We start from the raw sequence: 22,584 nt of genomic DNA on the forward strand, positions 1-22,584 counted from the left end.
TGTAAAAGGATAGGACAAATATAAAATGAAACTATATTCAGTTTGAGCACTTTTTATCCTGTGATTTTTCATCTGTACAGGAACAGTTCTCTTCCTAGGAAACGTGCACCACTTGTGCGGGGCGCATGCGCACACGTTAGGACGCATCTTCTCTCGTGGCCTCTCCGAGTTGCGTGTCCGGCTCCTTTCCTTAGCAGCCTTCGAGAGGAATGGACGAGGCGTAGTCGGCGCTGTATACGGGGAACTGACCGTACTCGTGGGGCACGGTGATGCCGGGCCTGGAGTGCCAGCCTTGCGTCGACGGCGGCAAGGGCTCCGCCGAGGGCTCCTTGTCGGCGCGGCCGTCGTGGAACCGGGGCTTGGCCATGTCGGACGACGAGGTGACCACCAACTCGGGGTCGCACACGAATTTGTACACGTACCGCTCGCCTGCGGGACGAAACGCACCGTGGAACATCAGTAGTCATCATCGTGCGCTTGCCTAACACACTGGGCTTAAAGCTAGATGTGCATAACCTACATGACCTTCTCGAAACCCCTAATGGAGCAGACGTTTAGGGATTTAATGAGCAGCATGTAATGGGCACTTGTTCCGCGCGAAGAATGGGTTGTGTATGAGGCAAAAATAGGCGAAACATTAAAAGACACGAAAGAAAAAGAAAGACAGAGGGAAAAAATGACCCACGATTAAGCTTCTCGGTAATTGCGATTTTTGAGCGTAGCTGCTGCAGTATTCCAACCATAGGCGACTGCAGACAGAACGCGCAGTGCCGGAGAGGGGAGGACATGGCTTTGGGCTTCGGCAGCGCGCACAGCGATCCGCCACCGCTGAGCTTACAAGTGAGCCTCGCCTCTGGGAATCCTTACTGGAAACATTTACAAATGACATTGAAGCTTTAGTCAAGTGACAGCAACGCAAACAAGAACGTCAACTCAGGCTGGTGTCTTTCGTCGGAAATTACATAAAATTCGCCACCTGACGGAGAACTATTGCAGTCGCTTGAGGTTCAGTGGGTTCTGTAGTGCAATTCAGTGCCTTATTCGCCGCCATCTCTCTTCTCTTCCAGATTCCTTAAATTTTGAGGCATTGATCATGAATCGCGCACGTGGCTGCTCACGCAACACAACATATCACACACTATTTGCTCTTACGCTACACCACTTAACACAAAATGTCGCACATCACTGTTAGAGAACAACGGTGCTAATTAAAACAGCGCGGCAAATGCTACGGGCAACGGCTGGCACGGCTACCCTCGAGCATTATAATTTCGATAAGGAGTCCATCCACACAGACTAGGGGGAAGAGTGGAGAGAAGGCGGCAGCACAGTAATCAAGCCGTCGACGCGTGTGCACGATCCGTACAGCTCTGCCGAAAAACCAAGCACGAAACTGCTCTAAGCCGGCAGTGGCGCCGAGGAAGGGGGTAAGCGCCGCACCTCGCGTCAAGCTGTGTCTCCCTCCCCCTATTGAGAGGGCTCCCGCTGTATTGTATCAGTTGCGCATGCGCTCTCTGTATGGGCTCTGGCAAGCCTGCTCTCTGTAACACGTGGCTGTTATCATGCAGCCACCTGTAGGCTACATATATACCGGCAAGCAATCGCTAATAAACGTTCTTCTTCTTGCTGATTCCACTCTGCGTGATCGTTGTTGGATGCCGGAACACCAACCATCTCGAACCGTAGGTCCGCGCGCGCCGCTTCGCAAAGGTCGCGGGGACAGAAGGACTAGGGCAGTGAGCTGAGACGCGCTAACGAGAGCCTGAGCCTTGGGGCGTGCTTCAGAATAATCTTTTGCTTCTTTTTTTTCTTGCCGCGTGTCGCTACCGCGTGACCTGCCGCGACGCTACCGTTTTCCTCTTCGTGCTCTATTCGCTGTCGCCCTCTTTCGTCCTCCTCTGCGTTCGCTCTCTTTTATCCTCGGATGCGTTCGTTCGCTCGGTTACGCCGAGGCACGCCGCTAAACGGAGGAACGGGCACTTCAGAGCTGCACTCTTTAAGTTGTTGGTCTGCGGAAGAATATCGGAGCTTTTTCGGGCAAGAAGCGGAAGTAGCTAACCTTAGACAAGGGCAGTCGGAGAGAGTTGCGAAGGAGGATGGGGCTGTTTGAGATTTTTTTCAGCCAAGCACTTTGTTTTGCGAGTCGCCATATTCACAGACTGTCACCGAGCGCATGAAGGTCGAAGAGGAAGCGGCCGCCGTTTCGAATAAATGTTAACCTTGTATTCAAAGTCAGAGCACTCTTGTTGTTAAAACATTTTGATTTGTCAGAATTTCGACCGAGAAATTTTGCGCGAAGTGTAAAACTATGGCGGCGGAAAAGAATCTTACAGCCTCGGGAAAGATTTATTGTGCGTTGGGTAAGTGAAATGTTTCTATGTGTGTACGTAGTAGCATGCAGTGAATTTAGCCGAAATCGAAGCGTTAGACTTCGTAACCCTATATTCGTGATTTGAGCGTACTAAAAGAAGAGCAGTTTCGCGAATGTGATGGAGTACAATAGACGGAAACTCAGTTCATTCAACACCAAATAATAGTACAGAAGCTTGTTTAGCCTGCTTCCTCCGCTTGTGAATGAGTTTCCGGCTTTTGTATGCCACATTAGAAGGTCACAAGCTTGCCCTACTCACCAGCCACCTTCTGCATGATTCCCTTCTCGTAGTAGTACCTCAACGAGCGGCTTAGCTTGTCGTAGTTCATTGCAGGCCGATTTTTCTGGATACCCCAACGCCGCGCCACCTGTCGCAAGCAAAGAGAAAAAGAACATTGTTTAGACATGACTCTCTACAGCTCTTAGCTTCTGACAACGCATTAATGAAAAAAAAATCTCCTATGTTACGTCATGGAGCATTCAGTTCGTCCACCCCGGAAAACCTGTTCGCATCAGATGTGAACCGTAAATGGCAGACGATGAGACACCAACATGGTTGGGTTTTAGGATTCTTGTGCTCTTAAATACATTTGCCTTCTTGACGCTTGCTCAGAGTATTATGTTTGCTTTGTGAGTATGCACTGCGATTCGCCGATCGATTCGCCGATGGCCACCATTTGCGCTTGCGGGAAACGTTCCGTGTTGCCTATCGGCTGGCATCGGCCATAGGCATCACGAAAAACATAACTAAATGGTTTTTCATTCAGAAAAGGTAGCATTTGCGAGAACTGGAAGCGCACCTACCCTGTGACCACGTGAGCCACCAAGACCTGACAGGAAGGACACTGGACAAAGGGCGGAGGAGTCTCTTTAGAGGAGCAACATCTCAAAGGTTTTGATTAGACCTTGTTCAAAGTGTTCATCGGCTTGTCTAGTTCACCCAGCTCGCAAGGCTAAAGTCCTGGATCGCTTTTGTTGTTGCGGAGCTAGCTTTGCCTAATTATAAAGCCAAGAAGCTTAGCTCGGAATAAAGCATACTGTTTCACTAAGGCAGAAGAAAAATAGGATACCGTCCATTTCAAAAGATTCATGTCCAACAGGCTTTCTCTCCTTCTGAACTCTGCACTGCGGTTTGCATAGTGCCCCATAGTGCTCCAAATCACCGGAAGAGGAGAACTCTATCGCACATTCAAAGCCTTGATGCACCATGGGTGTTTTCTAGACCCTCACGACAGGGCCCTGAAGCAAGCCCTGGAAACTCTCGAAAAGGATCGTTATGATGGCACCAGGCGGTAAGTGTTTTCTGTCCTTGCTTAATTCATCACCTTAAGAAAGCGGTATATGAGGACGAGACTCTGCGACCATGCCCCAAAGAAGGCGCTACCTAACACAGTGCGAAAGAGAGCCTCGAATACTTTTGCCTGCGGCAGCCATCGCTCCTGAAAGCATTTGTGTGCTAACAACTAGCTCACGTGCCTTGTTGATTTATTTTTTTTTCGCAATACTGCAAGCCAGATTCGCCCAAGCAGGAGGGTCATGAAACACACACCACGTGAAAAGAAACATTACACAGCATGTGAAACACAACAAAGTGAAATAGATAAGACGACAGAGCAAAGTTAAATGCCAATAAATACTGAACCTCAGAGCATAGAAAAGTCACTGCCTTTCTAATGAAGCAAACAATTTTGTAGCACCTGTTCTACGTCAGGAGAACAAAAAACAGTTTCATGAAATGAGTTCACATCGGATTTTGTTTGAGGGAAGGAAATGCGCTTTAATACGGTTGTGTCGCCCCTTCTTCCTGCATCGCCGGCGCTGTGTAGGAGGAACTGGCGGTTCACTTCATGGACGCCTCTGCTACAATAAATCAGTACCCACTGGAGAGCATAGATGAAACGCCAGCTTCCGAAAGTAGGGGAGGAGCGTGAAAGATTCAGAAAAAAGCTTAGTGGAAGATCGCCTTTCAGAAGCCTGAACCATACTAACTCATAGACACTAAACCGCTCCACGAAACAGTCAGAATAGAAACTGTTGTCTGTTTGACGCAATTCCACAAGATGGAGTACATTTAATTTACAACTGAAAATCTACCTAACCAAAGCCGCACGGCTAAAAAGAAGACTGTAAGACATTTTAGAGGTTCATAGTTAAAGAACTTTTTTTTCCTGATTCGGGGCAGTCATTCTAACAACTAAGCTGACCAAGGAGGCCAGAACAAAAAAAGGTCAAAGTCGCCGAAGATATCGACAACAATAAAAGTGAGAAAAGATTGTACAAAATTCACTTAAGTTTTTTTTTTATTTTTTTGCTGTTACCGTGATTCATGCCTTATTTTACATTGCTCAACATTCAACGGAAGGCCTGGGCCCACGTTACCTCAGCGGTGGCCTAGTGGTTGAGCATCCTCCTAGCATGCGGGAGGTGCGAGGTTCGATCCCCAGTGCCGCCGGGTACCCACCGGTCATACAATGGGTACAAGCTTCCCAGGCCTGGTGCTCGGCTAAGTCAGGGTGAAATGCTTTGGAAATGAATCTTTGACCCCACTTTGAGCAAACGATAACACCTTGTGCAATGGCGCTCTTTGGCCGCAGATGCCCTTGCGCCATAAAAAAAAATCACTATCATCATCGCTACCTCTTCGGGGTCCGTCAGCTTGAACTCGAGCCCGCGACCCGTCCAGGCGATGCACGGCGCGTTTCCCGGGTTCCTCAGCAGGGCGGCCAGGAACTGCCACAGCTGCAGCGAGCCCCGGCCCGCAGCCACCGAGCCCAGCACCTGGTGATGGCGCTCCGCGGCGAAGCAGGCCAGTGCCTGCGGCGCCGCATCCGCGGACAGGGAGCCCGGACACGGCGGCGACACGGGAGGAGACGGAGGCGGCTCGAACTTCACCGGCGACGGGCCTGCGACGGGGTTCAGCGCCGCATATGCAGGGAGGGTAAGCTACCCGGCAAAATGATATTTAACGGAGTATATATGACCCGCCGTGGTGGCTAAGTGGTTAGGTTGCTCGGCTACTGATCCGGAGTACCCGGGTTTGAACCCGACAGCGGTGGCCGCGTTTCAGTGGAGGCGAAACACAAAAGGCGAACGTGTGCTGTGCGATGTCAGTGCACGTTAAAGATCCCCAGGTGGTCGAAATTATTCCGGAGCCATCCACTACGGCACCTCTTTCTTCCTTTCTTCTCTCAGTCCCTTTTTATACATTCCCTTACGGCGCGGTTCAGGTGTCCGCCGAGATGCGAGACAGATATTGCGCCATTTCCTTTCCCCAAAAACTAATTTTCAACTGAGTATAGTTGCCCTCAGTGCGATAATGACCAGGACGTAAGTTCGAAAGCTTAGGTTAAAGTTGTGCGCTACAACAACGCTACGTCCTTGTTCTTTTGTCCGTGCCTTATGGATGTCAAAGCGTTACTAGTGCCATTACGAGAAAAGCCGGCGGCGTGTGCGTGTTAGTGTGTACACTCTCATGTAGTAAAGAAAATCCCAGCGATGGCAAGAAAAATAGGGTGACGTCATCGTGCGGCCTTATGACGCACGCAGCAAGCCGACATCCGCCACTTCAGTACGTGTCGTTCGTGTATATATGCTCGCCGCTGGCTGACCCCTATGCAGCACCAGTTTTCCCGAGAATACGTATCAAAACTGGGCGCAACTGTTTGTCGCACAGCGTTCGATGTCATGCGATTTCTCATTACATATAGCTTACATGCGCTAAAGTTGGAGGCTAGCCTGCGACAGAGATCCTAACGGGCGACATATGGACTTTTAGTCGTATGCCTTCCTAGACTCTTTATCCCTTCCCTTAATGTGCGGTTGAGGTGTTCAATGTGCCAAGTAACTTTCAGCACAGTTAAACTAGAAACAAATGAAACAGTTCGCCGATTTCACGATAATTAAATTGAATTAGTATTTTTGATGCTTGGGCATTGCAAAACGGAGTATTTTTTTTATTTTTTACTGGCCAACAGGATAAGTAACTCAGCAATTAAAAACTGCCGTTTTAATGTGAGATGATGCAATGGAAAGCTGTGAAGCGTCAACAAAAACTCAAACAGCGTGACTTCATAAAGTACAGTTTTACCCAGTACGCCTTTAGCATATTCTGAACACAGGCCCCGCAATGATACCGTCTAAGCCAAGAGTTCCACGTTTGAAACGATCCCGTCTGTTGGTCGTCTTTTCGGCCAAAGCGTCACTGTCACGGTGCGTCAGTGGCCCACCAAAACTTGAGTTCCCTCAATATTTCGCACGCTTAAACCAGGCCGCCGAAAAAAATAATCTCAATAAATCTTGTGCTTTTATTAATTCGTAGGTGCAGTTTTTTATAGTTAAACCCTACCGCGTATCTGCAATGGTTAAAGGGTTAATCCTGAACCGTTTCAAGAGGCAAAATAGGTTGCATCCGTATATTGAAACACTTGCTCGTATTTTCCTAATTATAGCCTCACCGATCTTGAGTGCTGGGTGAAGCGTACTGATAAGGCCGCATGAGCATTAGGCATAATGAAATTACAAGGCTTGTAAATCACTTGCGGTGACTGCATGAACGACACCATATTTGTCGATAGCTTGACAGGACGCTTGGATCACCTGGGCCTTTCTTAATACGCGAACGGCGAAAGTAGTATGGAGTAAATACAGCCGTCATGGACTTCTCGCTTTACTCGAGGAGCCAGTGCTGGGCACGTGGATGGCGATCTGTCCAGATAGTGCATTGCATTACAACTAAGAACATTAGAAAGGTTCTCTTCGGCCGAACTGACCAAACGCAGCTGCTTCAGCAATCAAAGCACTCTACTGTATAATACAGTTTCTGCACAGCCGTTCTTGGTGAAATCAGAAAATCACGAAAAGAAAGGCCAGAGGGACGATGTAATTTGTCTTCATGGGACCGCGCGCTTCGCCCCGTGAGCTTTTTGGTTGCAACAAGTTTTTCGTAGCCCATCCACGTGTGGCTCGTCCGTGCCCCCCCCCCCCTCCCTTTTCCCCCCACCACGTTCCCTCTCAATTCCCTATCACGAAGAAGCCGCCAAGCGCTGTAAGCGTCGTACGCTGGCGAGCTTCAGGCGGCGTTGAGTGATCGGGGAATCCCTGCATCGAGTGCAGCGGGCGATTTCTTGCTTTGACGGCGGCAGCGTCGTTTCATTTTCCCGACGCGGTCGAAGCCGCAGTCCGGTTCTCGGCTTCAGGGAGCTGGGAAAGGGGAATAGAGACAGGGGAGGCTAAGGTCCAAGTGGGGAAGCTAGGAGGGCTGCTTTCTTGGCATTTCAGGATCGGCGTCCCCAGCGATGAGAGTTTTCTCCTGGAATCCCTAAGTGGGGTGATGATCTTCTTTACGAGATTTGCCGGGGCAACAGGTCTCCAGACGGCGTGTCCTCCAGCTTACCTCTCTGAAAGCTGATTAGCTCCTCAGGGTTGAGCATGCATTTTACATGAGGGGCCAGGGGTCAAGCTTCGTGGGCCGAAACAAGGGACGCAGTGGCCGGTGCAAACGTCGGAGACAGCTACTCACTTGCACCACCCGATGATGTCCAGTGCGATGGGTGGACGACGAAAGACCCGCTTTGGGAATTCATTAATGGCTTCGTCCCCGCTCCTGACGCGCGCGAGCGCGCGCCTGCTTGTTGCGTTTTATTTTTGTCTTGGCTCGTTAGGCCGAATTCGTTTCTAATGCGGCTCCCGAAGACAGTAAGTGTGCACCCTGCGCTGCTGTAACAGTTATTTCGGCTCCCTTGTCTCTGTGCTCGTCTTGGATATGCAAAGATGTCCGAGTTCGCTTGCTTGCTTCACCGATTATGTCAATTTTCGAGAAAAAAATTGTGTTCCTTCATTACTTGTTGCAGCATTGTAATCTTTAATTCTTGGTTTTACGTTATTCATGAAAGTTTTAGTTATTGCATGCTGGTTGCCATTTATGTTTTTGGATGGATTATAAGTTAACACGAACAGGCTAGCTTCGTGGCACGCGCGTCTCTGCGGTCGGAAGTTCCGGAAATTGAGATACGCTACAGTTATATATGCCGTGCGTAATATTAGTGCACAGTGAGTTTTTCACACTTTTGACGCACCTGCCGACTAGTTGAACGCTATGAAATCCCAACTGTTGTTTGCAGGTCTGCCGCTAATAGTAAGCATAACGACGGGCCAGAGTTAATCTACAGACTTGGAAAATGACCCTCTGTAGATAGCGGCATGGTTGGCCTTATACTGAAGAGGAACCAGATAAATAGGAACAGATAAAAATAGGGCGAAAACTGAGGAAGACCACCAAGTACCCCTAATGAACAGAACGACGAAGAATATGTTCTCATAATAAGCTCTCACATTCAAGAACGCGCGTACAGAATAAGCACCGAGGTGAAAAAACGACGAAAGATTTTTCACTCGATCTCGCTGGAAACTGCGGGAGCTGCAAATAAAATTCTGTGCTCGTCTCAAACTCTGGTGGCCTCTCCGAACTCTCGAAAGAGTCACATTCTGCTTACGAGTGAGCCGCCTTGTTGAAACACCCGAAAACTCTTTTCTCTTTTATGTCCGACAAACTTAAAAACCATCTTCGCCGATGTAGCATTTTGCCAACGGGCCACTTACGTGAATTTGGGGGTCATAAATAGTCAAGAAACGTTCTTCGCCCAAACCCCTCTGTCAGGCTCAACATTATTTGAGCTGCGCCAACGCCAGAATATGCCCTCCCTGCCTGCCTGCGCACTGGCGATCGCGCCAAGTCATGTTTTATGTGAGACCCTGGACACCACTGAAAACACAATTAGCGAAGCCACAAGCGAATGTGATCCGAAGCCCGCAACTCACCCTCTCTTCCTTTAAAATAAAATAAAACAAAATGACAGAAAAAAAGGCACCAACGTAAAAGATCGAAGTCCGAAACAGCAGGCTTTCGTGAAGCCCTTAAGTGCGTAGCTGAGAGCGAACTGTGAGCATCGTGTCAACTCTTGTCACGTTCCATTCGCATTTAAACTTAGAAGCGACAAAGTCAGGCTGTCCTAAGAGGTCGGGGCAGGGCGCGTTTGTGATGCGCGCGCCACATATCGCCCGTGTCTGAAATTCAGCTGCGTTGCTCTCGGTTACGAATTCCGAACGTCTCTTTCTGAAATTGTTTGAACGTGGTCGGGTGGCGTCTCTCGTACAGCAGCCAGCTTGTTTTCGTCCAGCGAGAGACTGACCTCGTCGTTTCAAACGCTTTACTTTCGCGCGTTAGAAAAAGAATTCTGCCGCGCGCAGGAACCATACAGCGGCGTTTCTCGTGGGAAAACATCGAATCCCTCTCCGGCTACGTATTTGAAAATGCTTGTAAAAAAAAGGAAATGTTTGTAACGTAAACAAGATGCGGTGGAGTATGGCACAGTTCATGCCTTTGACTTATTGGTCTTCACTTTGCTGAAGCCCCCGACCCCATATTTTTTTCTTTCTCTGTACAGAATATCTAAAGTTATAACATCTAGTGTGAGTGTAAACAAAATATAAGCAAGTGCTAAGCTGGCGGCACCGGGGATTGTTTAGAAAGTTTCTAATCATTTTATGGTTTGATTGATTGGTTTACTGCTGTAAAAAATAATTAACTACTCTTTGCTCTCGTTGCTTTCAACTGGGAACAAAACCAATTAAAGTCGGTAAATGAAGTATAGATATTCACCTCGATGGACTTAAAAGATACCTTTTTTGTTTTCTGTAATTGGTTAACCCTGATTTTCCACAAGAACTTGCTCTCAAAACACGAAAGAAATACACTATTTTAATGTACGGAACGTCTTCCTTTAACAAGAAAAAGAGATTAAAAATATAAGCTCTTCGTGCGCCTAATTCGGCATAAAATAGTTTCGCGTTATCTCCAGAAACCGGCGGCGCCATTGTTAAGGGCTTAATAATTCTGCGGCTGCTATTGACCGGCACAGACGGCGGTGATGCTGCAGCATTAGCTGAAAGCGTCGGTGAGACGACCGTACGCGGTAATTTGATTGGTTAAGGCCTAAGTTAATCACGGTAGAGAAAAAAAACATGTTCTAGATGGCGGTGAGATGTGAGGTTCAATATCCTTCGCAACAGTTCAAATAGAGTTTTTTTTTTCTTTTTAACGTGGAAGTTTTTGCTTCATACCTGAAGCAAAATAATCACTCTGCTGAATATAAAGTTTTTTAAAACTTTGAATGGTGGCGCGAGCTTATAGCTACTGCGGTCACGTGCACATGAATTGAGGTTGCAGCCTTTATTCAAACATTGGTAAATCTTACGTGCTCGTGCTGTACATTCGTATTATCCACTTTAAGTGAATTTGTTTGTTTCTTTCATATTTTCCCAGAGCACGCCTCCTCTCTCTATAAAGAGAGAACCATGGGGGGGAGGGGAGGGGGGATTTTTATAAATTCAGATTTTTGTAAGGAGCATGCCAGGATAGCGCACAAAAAATTCCAGTCTTCCCTGACAAGTAATTATGCAATTTATTCCGGGTCATCATATATATCCACGTCTTAACCTTACATTAAGGCGTAGTGTGCACACAAGTGAACGTCATCTGAACGCTGAAATATTGCGTATTCAAGTGGCAGTTTCAACAAATAAAGAGGCGAAAAATGATGCGCTGAAGCATGAAAAATCTTGTGTAAAAAATGACGGATCAGGTATGTGAAGCGAACGCAGGAATGCACTTTTTTAAACTGATGGCTCTGTGTTTTACGGTGGCACTGGAATGGCTCCGGTGTGTGCATATTTTCATCCTCTTATATTGTGAGCATGAAGGAAGGAAGCAAGGAGCATGAAGGGAATAGAATGTGTTGATTTGTTTACATTACGATCCACTGTGACAGGAATGAGCCAAAGATGCATAACTGAGACCATAAAAACACTGCAAGATCAAGACGCGGATATACAGGGTGTTTCACCTAAAACTTCCTTTTTTCGGCTTAGCATTTTTTTCTGCTTAGCGCTTTTCCGGAATAGCATCGCCAGCGGTGTAATACATCAGAATACCGCTAAGACAGGCTAACTGTCAGGCTGTGTAACTAATGCTAAATAATTAACTTTTTAGCTATTGCTGTTAGACTCCTTAATTATTGAGAGGCGTGTAGTCTACCGTAAGTAATAGCCATATCAGTTTGTAGAATTTCAAAAACGCGCTTACCCTCGGCGCTGTCGCCCATATTTCGACGAGTTACATGCACTGGAGAGGTTGCTTTGGCTGCAAGCTTCTCGAAAGCGCATGTCTTTTGGGGAGATGTAGCCAGAATTTGTTGCGCCACATCGCCGAGGATAAGCGCGTTTTCTGAAATTGTATAAACTGATATGGCTATTACTTACGGTGGTCTACACGACTCTCAATAATTAAGGTGCCTAACGGTAACAGTTAGAAGGTTAACCACTCAATATTAGTTAACCAGCTTGTTAATCAGCACATCTTACCAGTACTCTAATGCATTACACCTCTGACAATGCTATGCCGAAAAAAATGATCTTCGAACTCAAAAAAGCCTATTTTTAAAAAATTCAGAAAGTCTTAGGTGAGACAGCCTGTATGAGAACTCGAGAGAAATTGCATAATTACTTGTCGCGGAAGGCTGGAATTCTTTTTGTGCAATCCCGGCATGCTCGGAGAAGATAATCTTTATATGGCACAGCACATGCTGCATGCATGGTGACTATGTAATCTAGTTTGTGGAGCGTGTATTGATTTTGATTTCAAGCAATATTAAAGGAAAAACCCTTACTCATCGTCGAAGTAAAGTGCGCTGCTTGAGTACTTTTATAATCTCTACTCTGAGCGTATACGACGTAAATACGTAGTACTTTTAATCGACCTCCTGAGTCGTAACTTGTGCTCATAACACATTTGTTTTGAGCCGCCCTACAATGTTCATATGTTGCTACGATTAATCACAAAAACACAACATCAAACACGGACTAGTGCATTGCGAATGTGGGCGCGTAGAGCTATATTGCGCCCTTGAGAGTGGAGCGCCTGTGCACCCCATATATGATTCATTAATTTCACTTTAGATTTGATTCTTGATTTTTGTTCTGTAGCCTCTTCACATTTATCTAAAGGCGTAGGTGAGGACGTTCGACGGGATTGGTGCCCAGAACACCGTGCACCTATCAGTGTTTGTACAGGAGAGCAGTTTTGAGTGCTGATCCAAGTGTAAGGCGACATTATGACTGTGTGGTTGTGTTCTCCAGGACCCCGTGAAGTTTTCGCTCTACTTTGGAACTGCGCGACTAAGGGTAAATTTACAACGCACCGTGAACCTCAGCTGAAGGCGGACCTCCACCACTACCACCTGTTTTTTTTTTCTTTTTGCCTGTTTGAAAAGCGTCCAGACCTTCAAACATAGAAATAAATAATGCGGCAGTTAGACAGGCTTTCTACGCCAGTGTGCTGCCCGGTGCCGATCTGGTGCCCCACGTGACTTCGGTGGGTTATGCCTCTGCGCAGTTTGTCAGTGAATCGCTCTTCGGGCGTATCTGACCTGCGATCCCCGTTTTATGGGCGCGAGTCTGTGTCACCGCGCGGTCCTTGTTTACCCCTGCCGCTCTAAATCCAAGTACCAATATGGCGAACAGCAGCTTTGTGTGCTGGCGCGCGAGTGGGCGGTCGCTTCCCCCCCCCCCCCCCCCCCTTTTATTGACGGTGGCGCGATCATGGCGTCCAAAGTTTTGATGCAATTTATGCTCGTTCTGGCGCAGTGCTTAGCCCTTACGGAGAGGCGAGACGCCTCTTCATCTGCCTTCTGTAAAAAAAAAACACGACAAACGCAATAATTTCCCATAAAAACCTTTCGCCTCTCCCGTTTTGTAGCTTGTTTGTATCTGTGAGAATCGCTGGTTCGAACCCCATCCGTGGCTGAAACCTTTAGCTGGCCGCCGCCTAGAGTGAGCATACGTAAGCTGTAATCGGTTTAAGTCACTATTGCATTACATATGCACCCATGTGTATGCTCTCTAGAGCAGAAGAAAGAAAAACGGCTGTTGTCGAACAGTGTATAGTACAGCAACACACGTGGAACCGAAAGGTCATGTGTTCAGTCCTGCTGGTCACGTGCCGTCTTTTACTGCGACATATGTTATATGAAGAACACCAGAAGCCTCACGTGGGATCTGACAACCCTCGGAGAAATAACGTTCTGACGTTGTGACCCTATGACCTCACCCTTTCGGCTGCGCAAACATTTTTTTCTCCGTTGCACTAAAAGCTAAGATGTTGCACCCCGCTTTCTGTGGCTTCATATATTGTTGGCTTTCTTGGCCTTCTCACTTAACGGTCCCGGTTGTCGAACTTTTTTGGAACTTGTCAACATGCAATACTACCTACAAATCGCCGCGGTTGGTTGGTGGCTTCGGCGGTCACGCAATTGAACTCCAGCATCGGTGGCCGCAATTCGACGGATGGTAGTGCAGGTTGGACTCCTGGTGGTTGAAACTAATCTGGAGCCCTACGCTGCGGCATCCCGATAGCCTATGTGCGGCTCCGGGTTAAAACTCACATACACGTACATCATAACGTCAACCAGTGATAACTACCGTTTAATCTAACGCAAAATAAAAAACTATCACGACAGAAGACCAAGGAAAATGTGCACGAGCGCTAACAAGCCCGCTACAGCTTAACTCGGACACAATGGCAGGCTGAAATGTGGGGGCCATCTCGAGCGGAAAATGTCGCTTTTGAATGCGAGACAGCAGGCATGCCAGAGAAAAGAAGAAATCAGTCCACGTCACGTGTAATGAGAAAGACTCCTTTTTGTCGTTTTTCGTTCGTGTCGTAAACACGACCCAGCGTCTACACAAAAAAGTCGATTGCAGGTGTGAAAGACGTTCACGGCGGGGTGGCGGTGTGGTGTGAAGGTGACAAATCCGGGCTGCGAGAATAAGAGGAACATAAGGTGGTAGGAAAAACTAAGTAGTTCTCCCGTTCAGAGGGAAGAAAATGAGAATAAAAGTAAGAAGACAAGTAAAAAAATAAAAAAGAGTGTGGTTTCGTAGCCATTAAAGCGGCTTCTTAGCGGGAGATCTTTGAGGTGACTGTTGTCCCCGGCGTTGAGGGCTAGAGCGGCGAAATCGAAAGGACGCTTCTGCGGGTGGGAAGAATGGGGAGGGCAGGTTATGCGTTACGACACGGCGTGCTCTCCACGCTCACCGAGGGACAGGCGGGGGCGTTTGGTGTTAACGAGGGATAGCGGCGAGATGAAGGTCCTCCGCCGACTCGAGGCGTGTGTGTCAAAAGCTGTCGGCGGGCGGTTGGGCGTGGGTGTCGTTCACTGCGGGCGTCTGCCTGCCCTGACAATGGCGTATGAAAGGCGACGGGGCATAGATAGTAGAGCGTAGTGTGCAGAAGGAGGTTGAGGGGAAGGCTTGCCGCAGACCCGCCGTGATAGACAGTTTTCGTCTTTTTTTTTTGCGCTGGAGGCCACGGCACATTGGCGCTCTTTTATAATGAGCCCCGGACCCCGCCTTGTTAAAGCTCCTCTGCGGAGAGCCTCGGGGGCGGCGAGAGGCTGGGAGTCGGTGAACTTGCTGCTTTTCGTAAGCGAGAATTGTGGCAAACGTGTCAAAGCGAACTGCTGTCTGCGTGAGACCACTACGGCAGAACCGTTTTGAGAAAGCAAGTAACAGGTTCTTAAAGCACTTCAGACTGCGCCTTAGGCGAGGTGCCTGTGTGTGTTTTATTCCCTTTTTAGATTCAGCAGAACAAAAAAAGAAACTTAGCCTCGTCTGAAGCTGAGACTTTATCCACATTTCTGTTTTATCCTCTTGTACCTCAGCCTATAGTTAAATGCTTTAACAACACGCTGGATGTTTTCTTTTCTTCGCTGAGCGATTAGTGTTGGTATTCGCCGTGAGAGAAGCCGGACAGAAAGCCGACTATCCTTAATGGGATCTCACAAGAGGCGCACCGCTGGCGTGATCTTGCAGACTGATGCCTCTTGTGAGTATCTTCCACAGGCCACCCTCAATAGTAGCAGTGGTTAAAGGCTACGCAAGAACACGACAAAACAAAATGTAATGTAGGACGAACATCGAAGCTACAAAACAGAAACTGTTGTAGGTAAAAATTAGCCCCACTTATTACGTTAAAGATTTCAAAATTGTGTCACGCGATAACTGGAGCAGCGGATGTTGCTAGGCTACACTGTCAAGCCAAGACAAAGAAAATATGGTAAGTGATCCGTTCCTTCTTTCTTGGGGAATAATTCCCTCAAACAAAACCGTAGCTAAAACACTGGCTCAGAATTTTTGGAACTCGGAAGATCTTGAGAAGGCTGTGTAAAGCCTACTCTGTAGCCGTATGTATGCGCTCAAGTGGACGCTAGTTAATTTTGGTTCCTTCATTATCTCAGAAACGTAGCCGCTTCGCGTCAGCTACAGTCAGCTACAGCTTATGAGAGCGCACAAGTTACTTAGAGGTTTTTTGCGCCACACACCGAGCAGTTATGGTTGTGGGAATTTTTCGTCAGGGGCTGGGATCCATCGGACCAAACGAAAACTCTCGCAGGGTGGTTATCACAGCGCGTCTACTAGTCATCACGCTTAAATCTTCGGAGGAAAATCTATCCGTGACTTTAAGGGCGCTGCCTTCGTGCTACTATCTCTGGGCTGCAGGGCTACAATCGATCGATCCTGCGTTACGCCGAATAGTGATGGGACTGGCTAAAGCTCCACCGTAATCGCCTGGATAGAAGTACAGCGTTTGCATAGGGAGTGTACGGCTCACATGTTTCGCTGTTTAACGGTGTAGGAGCGTAATCATGACACCCAAGGCGTTTCTAACCTCTGAAGGGTGAGGCGGCGTCTTGTCCTCCCCCCTGCAGTGCTCAGCGAGCACTATGGCTTGGACACTTTTCACAAAGGCTGTGAATGCCCCCCCCCCCCCCTCCCCAGCTGCGTGTCAGCTTGCTGCAAACCAGTGCAAGCATGCATTGCTTATAAAACAGAAATAGTCGGGAGAATCGGACACAGCGCGCGCACTCACGCACGCACTTGCACACAGAGAAGGCTGTCAGTGTGTCTCTCTCGCCCTGTCCCGCTTTCACGCTTTCCCTCACCCCATAACACATGCACGAGCCGTCTAAAGCTTGAGCTTGTCTGGCGCTAATTTCTTTCAAATTGAGGACTATTTTCCGCTTTTGTCCTTAAGGTCCCTCTACACTGAGAAGGTTCCGACATTCCACCTTTCACGCCAGCTTTCACGTCAAGCTCTTTGAATATCATCAGATGTGAGTGCCCCCAAAACGTTCAAAACTTTTTCAGCGCCTGTTCGAACGCTCGAAGCTTTCCCATCGTTTTGCGCCTCGGTTATAATCAGCCTTTCATATAAAACTTTATTCTTCATACTGGGTAATCATTCGTGCGATCACTCGTGGAATCGGCTTCGATGGTGGTCATGTTTTGCGTACGCGCTGAAGTTTTTGGACTGTTCTTGAAAGCGAAATAAAAATTACTTATATTCGCGCGATGCACTATGTGGCCAATCACAAGCGGAATAGGAAAAATAGAGAGTACGTTGAAAAGTGAGGAAAACGGCGGCAACATGAAAGAATGGCGCTACCAGAATCTTCCTGCTTTTGCTAGCCCATTGCATTCACTACCCTGGTGTTCGTGATGACATGTACTTTTCATCCTTTAACGTTTCTAATGGCAAGACACACCTCATGTATGCCCCTTCCTCTGCCACCAATTTCATTTCATGAGCCAGGCATGCGAAACCTAAAAAAATCTTTTTTTCAATGTTCTCACAGTGTTCTGAGTTCGAGTCTTGCTCTTTTCAAGCTTTATAGCCTTAAGAATGTTGCGCGGTATTAATTAGAAACTGATCTTCGTAACAAGCATCACAGTCACATTCCTGAAAGTAAAACTGACTGAGGTGAATAAAAGGCAATAATGCGTGGATTTCTTACCGTCTCTGGACTTCTCATCCGTGCTGCGGCGAAGATGACTGCCACAACCGGAGAACCTATAGCAGAGCTCAATCCTCTCCTGGCCTTGCAAATTCATCAAGTCGTAGTCACTTCTGGAGCCCGAGTGATGCTTCAGCCTGTGAGCCAGATCGTTGCTGGGCAAAGGAAATAGTGCTTTAACTGCTGGCGACAATAAACACCCGATGCGTTAGTTGCAATGATAGAAACCGAGCTGCTCTCAGCAGTAATGCTGTTTTCGATTGTAAGATGTTACTTCATTCAAGAAATGCAATGAAAACTCACGTGACATCGGCGCTGTTAATTTAAAACACCACCTTTAAATCTTTCAGCTCGAATTTCTTCCATACCAAGAAGCTTTCAAGGTACTCCTTGCAACTCCATGCAGGGTACTGCATGAAATGCATGTGCAGTCTTGGTAAAAAACCCTTAAGGCCAAAGGCTTTTCGCGTCAGCCGCATAGCATAGCCATTACGACACTGTTAAAAACCGAATGACCTTGAAATGCTTGCAGATTTCCTCCTGCGGTAGAGAATCTTCCTGCTTGACTTGTGTTTTGAATGATCTGCTACACGGAACATTCTAGGAGCATTCATTTCGCTGCAACTGAACGCTGTGGCCTTAACACTTTTGACCAAGACTGTACCTCGTCATTACGCTCCTCTTCACGGAGTTCCTATAGAGGCCCAGTGTTCTTCGAGGCTATCATCACGGGTTGTGAATAAATGGGCGATCTTTTACTACCGCGGCGAGCTTACATCTATAATTATGAGGTGGGCTCCCATTGAAGCCCGTGTATTTCAGCTCTAGCTGTATAAGGGACGTTGGCTCATTTCATGACATCCGGAATCCGTACAGGTGCAGAGAAAAGGTGGATTGACCTTTGCACAGGTGCATCCGTGCGGACGGACGGATGATTTTTACTGGACAGGAAGAAGGGCCTTCGAGAGACCGAATAACGAAGGACCAAACACCGGGAAGTTGTGATGTAACCGTATAATTTATACTTCCATGCATTAAAACTGTTGCTGATACAAATTTACGCGCAGTTGAATCAGCACTCAAGCAAGTACATTAACGCACGGAGCTAAATAAATAGGCAAAACGTAAGTTATATGGCGTGAATGACGTTAATTCCTACACTTTCGTACCGATAGAACTAGCATATTGTCGAAGCCAATAGCACACTTGAGCACCAGAACTTATGTGCGTTCTGGTTTTGAAAATGTATTGAAATGTTAGATCTCAAAATTGACAGCACCGTAATGTGAACAAGTTCTAACGGCGTCATTCTGTGAGGAACGCCAAGTACCTTATATTCTTCTTGAAGTCAACGGGCTAAAAATGGGTGACAATCGCGTATATCGTTGGAACTGACGAGCCGCTCGCGCTCTGGAGAGAAAAGTTCTCTCATGGACTACACTAAACACCCCTGGCCTGTTTCAGAAGCCTCCCCATTGTTCCGTCGGTCCTTACACGACTATTGAGCAAGACCCACTGGTAAACTATTGCATCCGGCGCCCTGTGTGCCTAGCACCGTTGACGGTGGTCCCAGATTTTCATGCCTGAAGCCGTCCTCCATTCTCCAGATTTTACTTTAGACAGCTGTCATGTCGGCCGCTTCCGTGAGAATAATGGGTTAGTATGAGCTTATCTCTTTCATGTGCACATGATTACCACCATGGCTGATTCTCTTCTTCCTCTGCGCTTGATCTCAGCCAAGCGTTTTTGAATTGAATATTCGGTCAGTATCGTTCTCACATGCGTTTTTTGCTTAAATAAGGGAAGAACAATGAGTCCAACAAAAGTCTGTCTTGGCAGATTGCGGCTTTATTATATTTCACGGTGTCTACATCAAGACACGGATGTCGTGGGATGTTACTGTTTGCGGAATCGGTGTGCCTTTTTTATCGGGTTATAACCAATTTTGCCTGCTTTATCCATTTTCTTTGAATAACAGACCGGTAGCACGTATCTCATAGGTCTAGAGGAAATTGCGAAAAACAGTGCGACTAAGAGACCAATGTAACATGTGCAAGGGTGCATTGTGGCTCATGCCTGGGCTCCCATTCACCGCTCACGCGTAGCGTCTCAAACAGTGTGGCTATATTTGGGGGCAACTTTCCATGGGAAATCGGTCGGTGCTACGAGCGCGGGGCGGCATATAGTTGGCCTCTGGAGTTGGCTCGCGGGCGCGTGCAAACAGCTCACATACCGAATCCATCGCTTCACGCTCGTGTAGCTGCTACTGCATGGCCAGAGAGCGCTATACCAGAGTGTAGGGTGCTCACAAATTCATTAACTGTTTTGAGAAGGAATCTCGCCTTTATAGAAAACGACATAGGTCGAGAAGAGTTCAATCAACGGGTACTGTGCAGAGAACAGAAAACACAAAGCGCAGACCTTTTCACACATTCACATGAAAAAACAAAACATACTGAGTGACAGCAGAACCGCACTGTTTTAGTTCCTTTTCTTCCCTATCGATCGCTGAGGTCCCGTAGAGATTGAGCGCGTGTATTTGTATGAGTGTGTCAATACATAGTCGTGGGTGAGCGGTGTGTGTTGTCTAGCATATGCACATAGTGTTTGCGCACGCTTTTCTGCATGTATGCCCTTTACAAACTAGCCCACGTCTTCACATTAAGGCAGAACCACAGACCGTGAGCTCAGCACGATAATTGTACACACCCTCTGTGTGTGACGTGACATAAAGCACGGCCATTGTCCGAACTCACAGGTCGTACGGTCCTCCGTGCAGTGGTGCAGGCGCGAAGCGCTTGAAGTCGTGCACGTGATCGGCGTCAGTGGCACATCCCTTGGCTGCCGCAGACGCGTAGTCGGGTGGCCTGGCGATCATCAGAGCGCGAGCCTCGGGGCTCCTCAGGGGGTCCGGCCCCACGAGGGGCTCGAGCGCCACGATGTGCTGGCCCCGGCCTGCGGCACCGGTGGCAACGTGCGGCAGCGCCGGGACGCCCGCATCGGCGTTGGCCAGCGGGCCCTCGGCGTCGTAGAGCAGGTATCCCCCCGCGCGGAAAGGGCTGCCCTGCTGGACCGACTTGCACGGACGGGGAGAGCCGACTGCGATAAGCGCGTGCGGAAGCGCTGTTCGTTTCCCATGACATGGTGAGAGAGCAGCATATAGCATTTCCTCTAGGCGGGACGGCATTGCGACTTCTCCATAATGGCTCAGTACAAGAACACTTTCGTTTGGCGTTTTCGCTTTATGCGAAGTTTACATAAGGCGGCCTTCTCGCGCTTTCCGATTAAATTGGGTAATATAGACTTTTTGAGGGAAGCGTGTCGATTTACACAGGAAGTCAACTGACCATCTGAGAGAAGGTTAAGCCTTGACACGCAAAACAAACAACGTAATGTATGCTGGTTCAACACAGAACTTGTTACGCTCTTGGCCCGAGCGAGAGACATGTCCACAGATAAGTCTGGTATGGAACGACTTGTATAAGCTAAGTGCATGAAATGGCATCGACCAGTGCATTTGTCTGACACAACAAATCGAACCGGGTCGTCCAGGATGGCTGATTTTTATGGAAAATCATTAAATCAATATAAGATGGTTGATGGACTAGTTCAGCCAGAGCTGCCAGGTTAGACGCCTACGCTCTGCAAAGCTTTGTACAGCGACAGAAAACAAACTCCGCGCTTAATAAATGAGAGTGACTCAAACGTCCCTGACACCATTGTTGTCAGTTTGGAGGTGTGCTTGGGTGCCTGGCATCTTCACGTGGAGTACTAACCCGATGAGTGAACTTGGAGGGATATGAAATTGTCACTGTAAACAGGGAACGCATCTGCAACAGGTTTAAGGAACAAACTTTGCGTTCTCTTCTGCGTCAGGCTTTAGTACTTCGAATCAGAATTTAGGTATAATTAAATTTGTAGCTTTATTTTCACGATAATATTTTTCGTCCATTGATTGCTAGCTTGAACTACTCAGAAAAATCTAGCATCGGGAGCGTGCTAGCATACGTTAAGCCAGACGAGTTAGCCGGGTCTCCTCGTGGTAGTTTGAGAAGGATCTAATGTGTCTATTTGGTTTTTATCGGTCAAAAAAAAGTGAATTAACACACTCATATTTTTGCTAGTCTGAACACCTCTCAGACCTGTCGAAACAATAGTAAGGCGAAAGGTTTTTTTTTTTTGTGGTATCAACGGTGACCTGCTGGTAATGATGCAGTACGCCTAGGCTATAACTGTCTCTTTGTATAATTGGTGCAGCAGCGCTAACTCGCTGGAAACGAACATTACGAATGCGAAGTGAGGCGCTTTTTCCGGAAGAGTCTTTTCTGCGCAAAAAACGCTCCTGGTAGATTCTTTTGCTCAGTGACGAGCCTCTGGTATCATTCTGGGACCGTGTGCTGGGAACATGCAGGGACTATGTGCCATTTCTCTACGGCTGATTGTCAGCTGCCGCTTTGTTTGTAAGCTGTTTCGCTTTCCGTAAACTACTCAACAGTGGTTTCAAGTATACCGACCAGTAGAAGCGATCGAAGTAACCAAGTATAAGTTCGGTCTTTATTCCAGATTTGGCTTCCAGACCTACCAATTTTGTCATGTCTTCAAAAAAATATCAAGTCTGTAAGCATTCTCAAATGACACACGTTCACTGTTGAGATTCAAGAAGACACCAGTTTTTGTCTACAAATGCTGATGTGGCACTGCGCAAAGACAGTAGCGCCTGCATAGAGCACTCTTTGGGCTGTACAGTTAGCGCTTGTCATGTTTACATCTTTCAACTGAAATCTTTACGAAAATTTATGTAAACTGCATGACTTCTTGCAACCGTTTGAGCATTCTGCCACTTTCTCTCCGTCCATTATGCTGTTATCAGCTTAGAAACACCTTATTAAGTTTTTACATTCATTTCGACAAATTGCTTTTGTTATTGATCAAAAATGCTGAAAATAGTGAGAAAAATGACTCAAACTCACACGGATGCGCGTTCATTAAATGTTAGCTATAACTCATTTTTTTCGGAATCCACGGGAGAGCGAGGGCAGGAATAAGGGATTCTCAACAACACAAAACAAAGTGGGCAAGTGCTAGCCAGGGTCAGGTTAGGGGACTGATACTCCCCCTCGATCCCTGTTCTCTTTGTTTTGTGTTGACCATGATTTAACTTACCCGTGGGGCTGATGTGACATGAGCTGAAGGCTCCTTGTTGACTGAAGTGAGTTTTGACCTGCGGTGTGGAAAATAAAAGAAGCAAGGAAGCGTTCTGTGCAACGCGTGAAAACACGGATGCCACAGTTCCAGCATATTTCGCTT

General features: G+C 47.5%; 1 protein-coding gene across 1 annotated transcript; it reads right to left on the minus strand.

The window, feature by feature from the left end:
• Positions 1 to 153: 153 nt before the first annotated feature.
• On the minus strand, positions 154 to 17,374 carry LOC144094710 (ETS translocation variant 1-like). The gene is made up of 4 exons (XM_077628626.1): positions 17,278 to 17,374; positions 5,009 to 5,274; positions 2,631 to 2,739; positions 154 to 429 (listed from the first exon to the last, which is right to left on the minus strand). The coding sequence occupies exons 1-4, from the start codon at positions 17,372 to 17,374 to the stop codon at positions 191 to 193; spliced, it is 711 nt and encodes a 236-aa protein (XP_077484752.1). The 3' UTR covers positions 154 to 190.
• Between the last annotated feature and the right edge of the window lie 5,210 nt (positions 17,375 to 22,584).

Source organism: Amblyomma americanum, chromosome 6, assembly GCF_052857255.1.
Source record: "Amblyomma americanum isolate KBUSLIRL-KWMA chromosome 6, ASM5285725v1, whole genome shotgun sequence".
Lineage (NCBI taxonomy): Eukaryota > Metazoa > Arthropoda > Arachnida > Ixodida > Ixodidae > Amblyomma > Amblyomma americanum.

What these genes read in the sequence shown, in the direction of transcription:
- LOC144094710 (XM_077628626.1), bottom strand. Translation starts at nt 17,374, where the DNA reads ATGAATTTGCAAGGCCAGGAGAGGATTGAGCTCTGCTATAGGTTCTCC. An exon ending in GGATGAGAAGTCCAGAGACG is followed by an intron (nt 5,275 to 17,277) that starts GTAAGAAATCCA and finishes ACCCCGTCGCAG; the next exon opens with GCCCGTCGCCGGTGAAGTTC. An exon ending in AGCTGACGGACCCCGAAGAG is followed by an intron (nt 2,740 to 5,008) that starts GTAGCGATGATG and finishes TGCTTGCGACAG; the next exon opens with GTGGCGCGGCGTTGGGGTAT.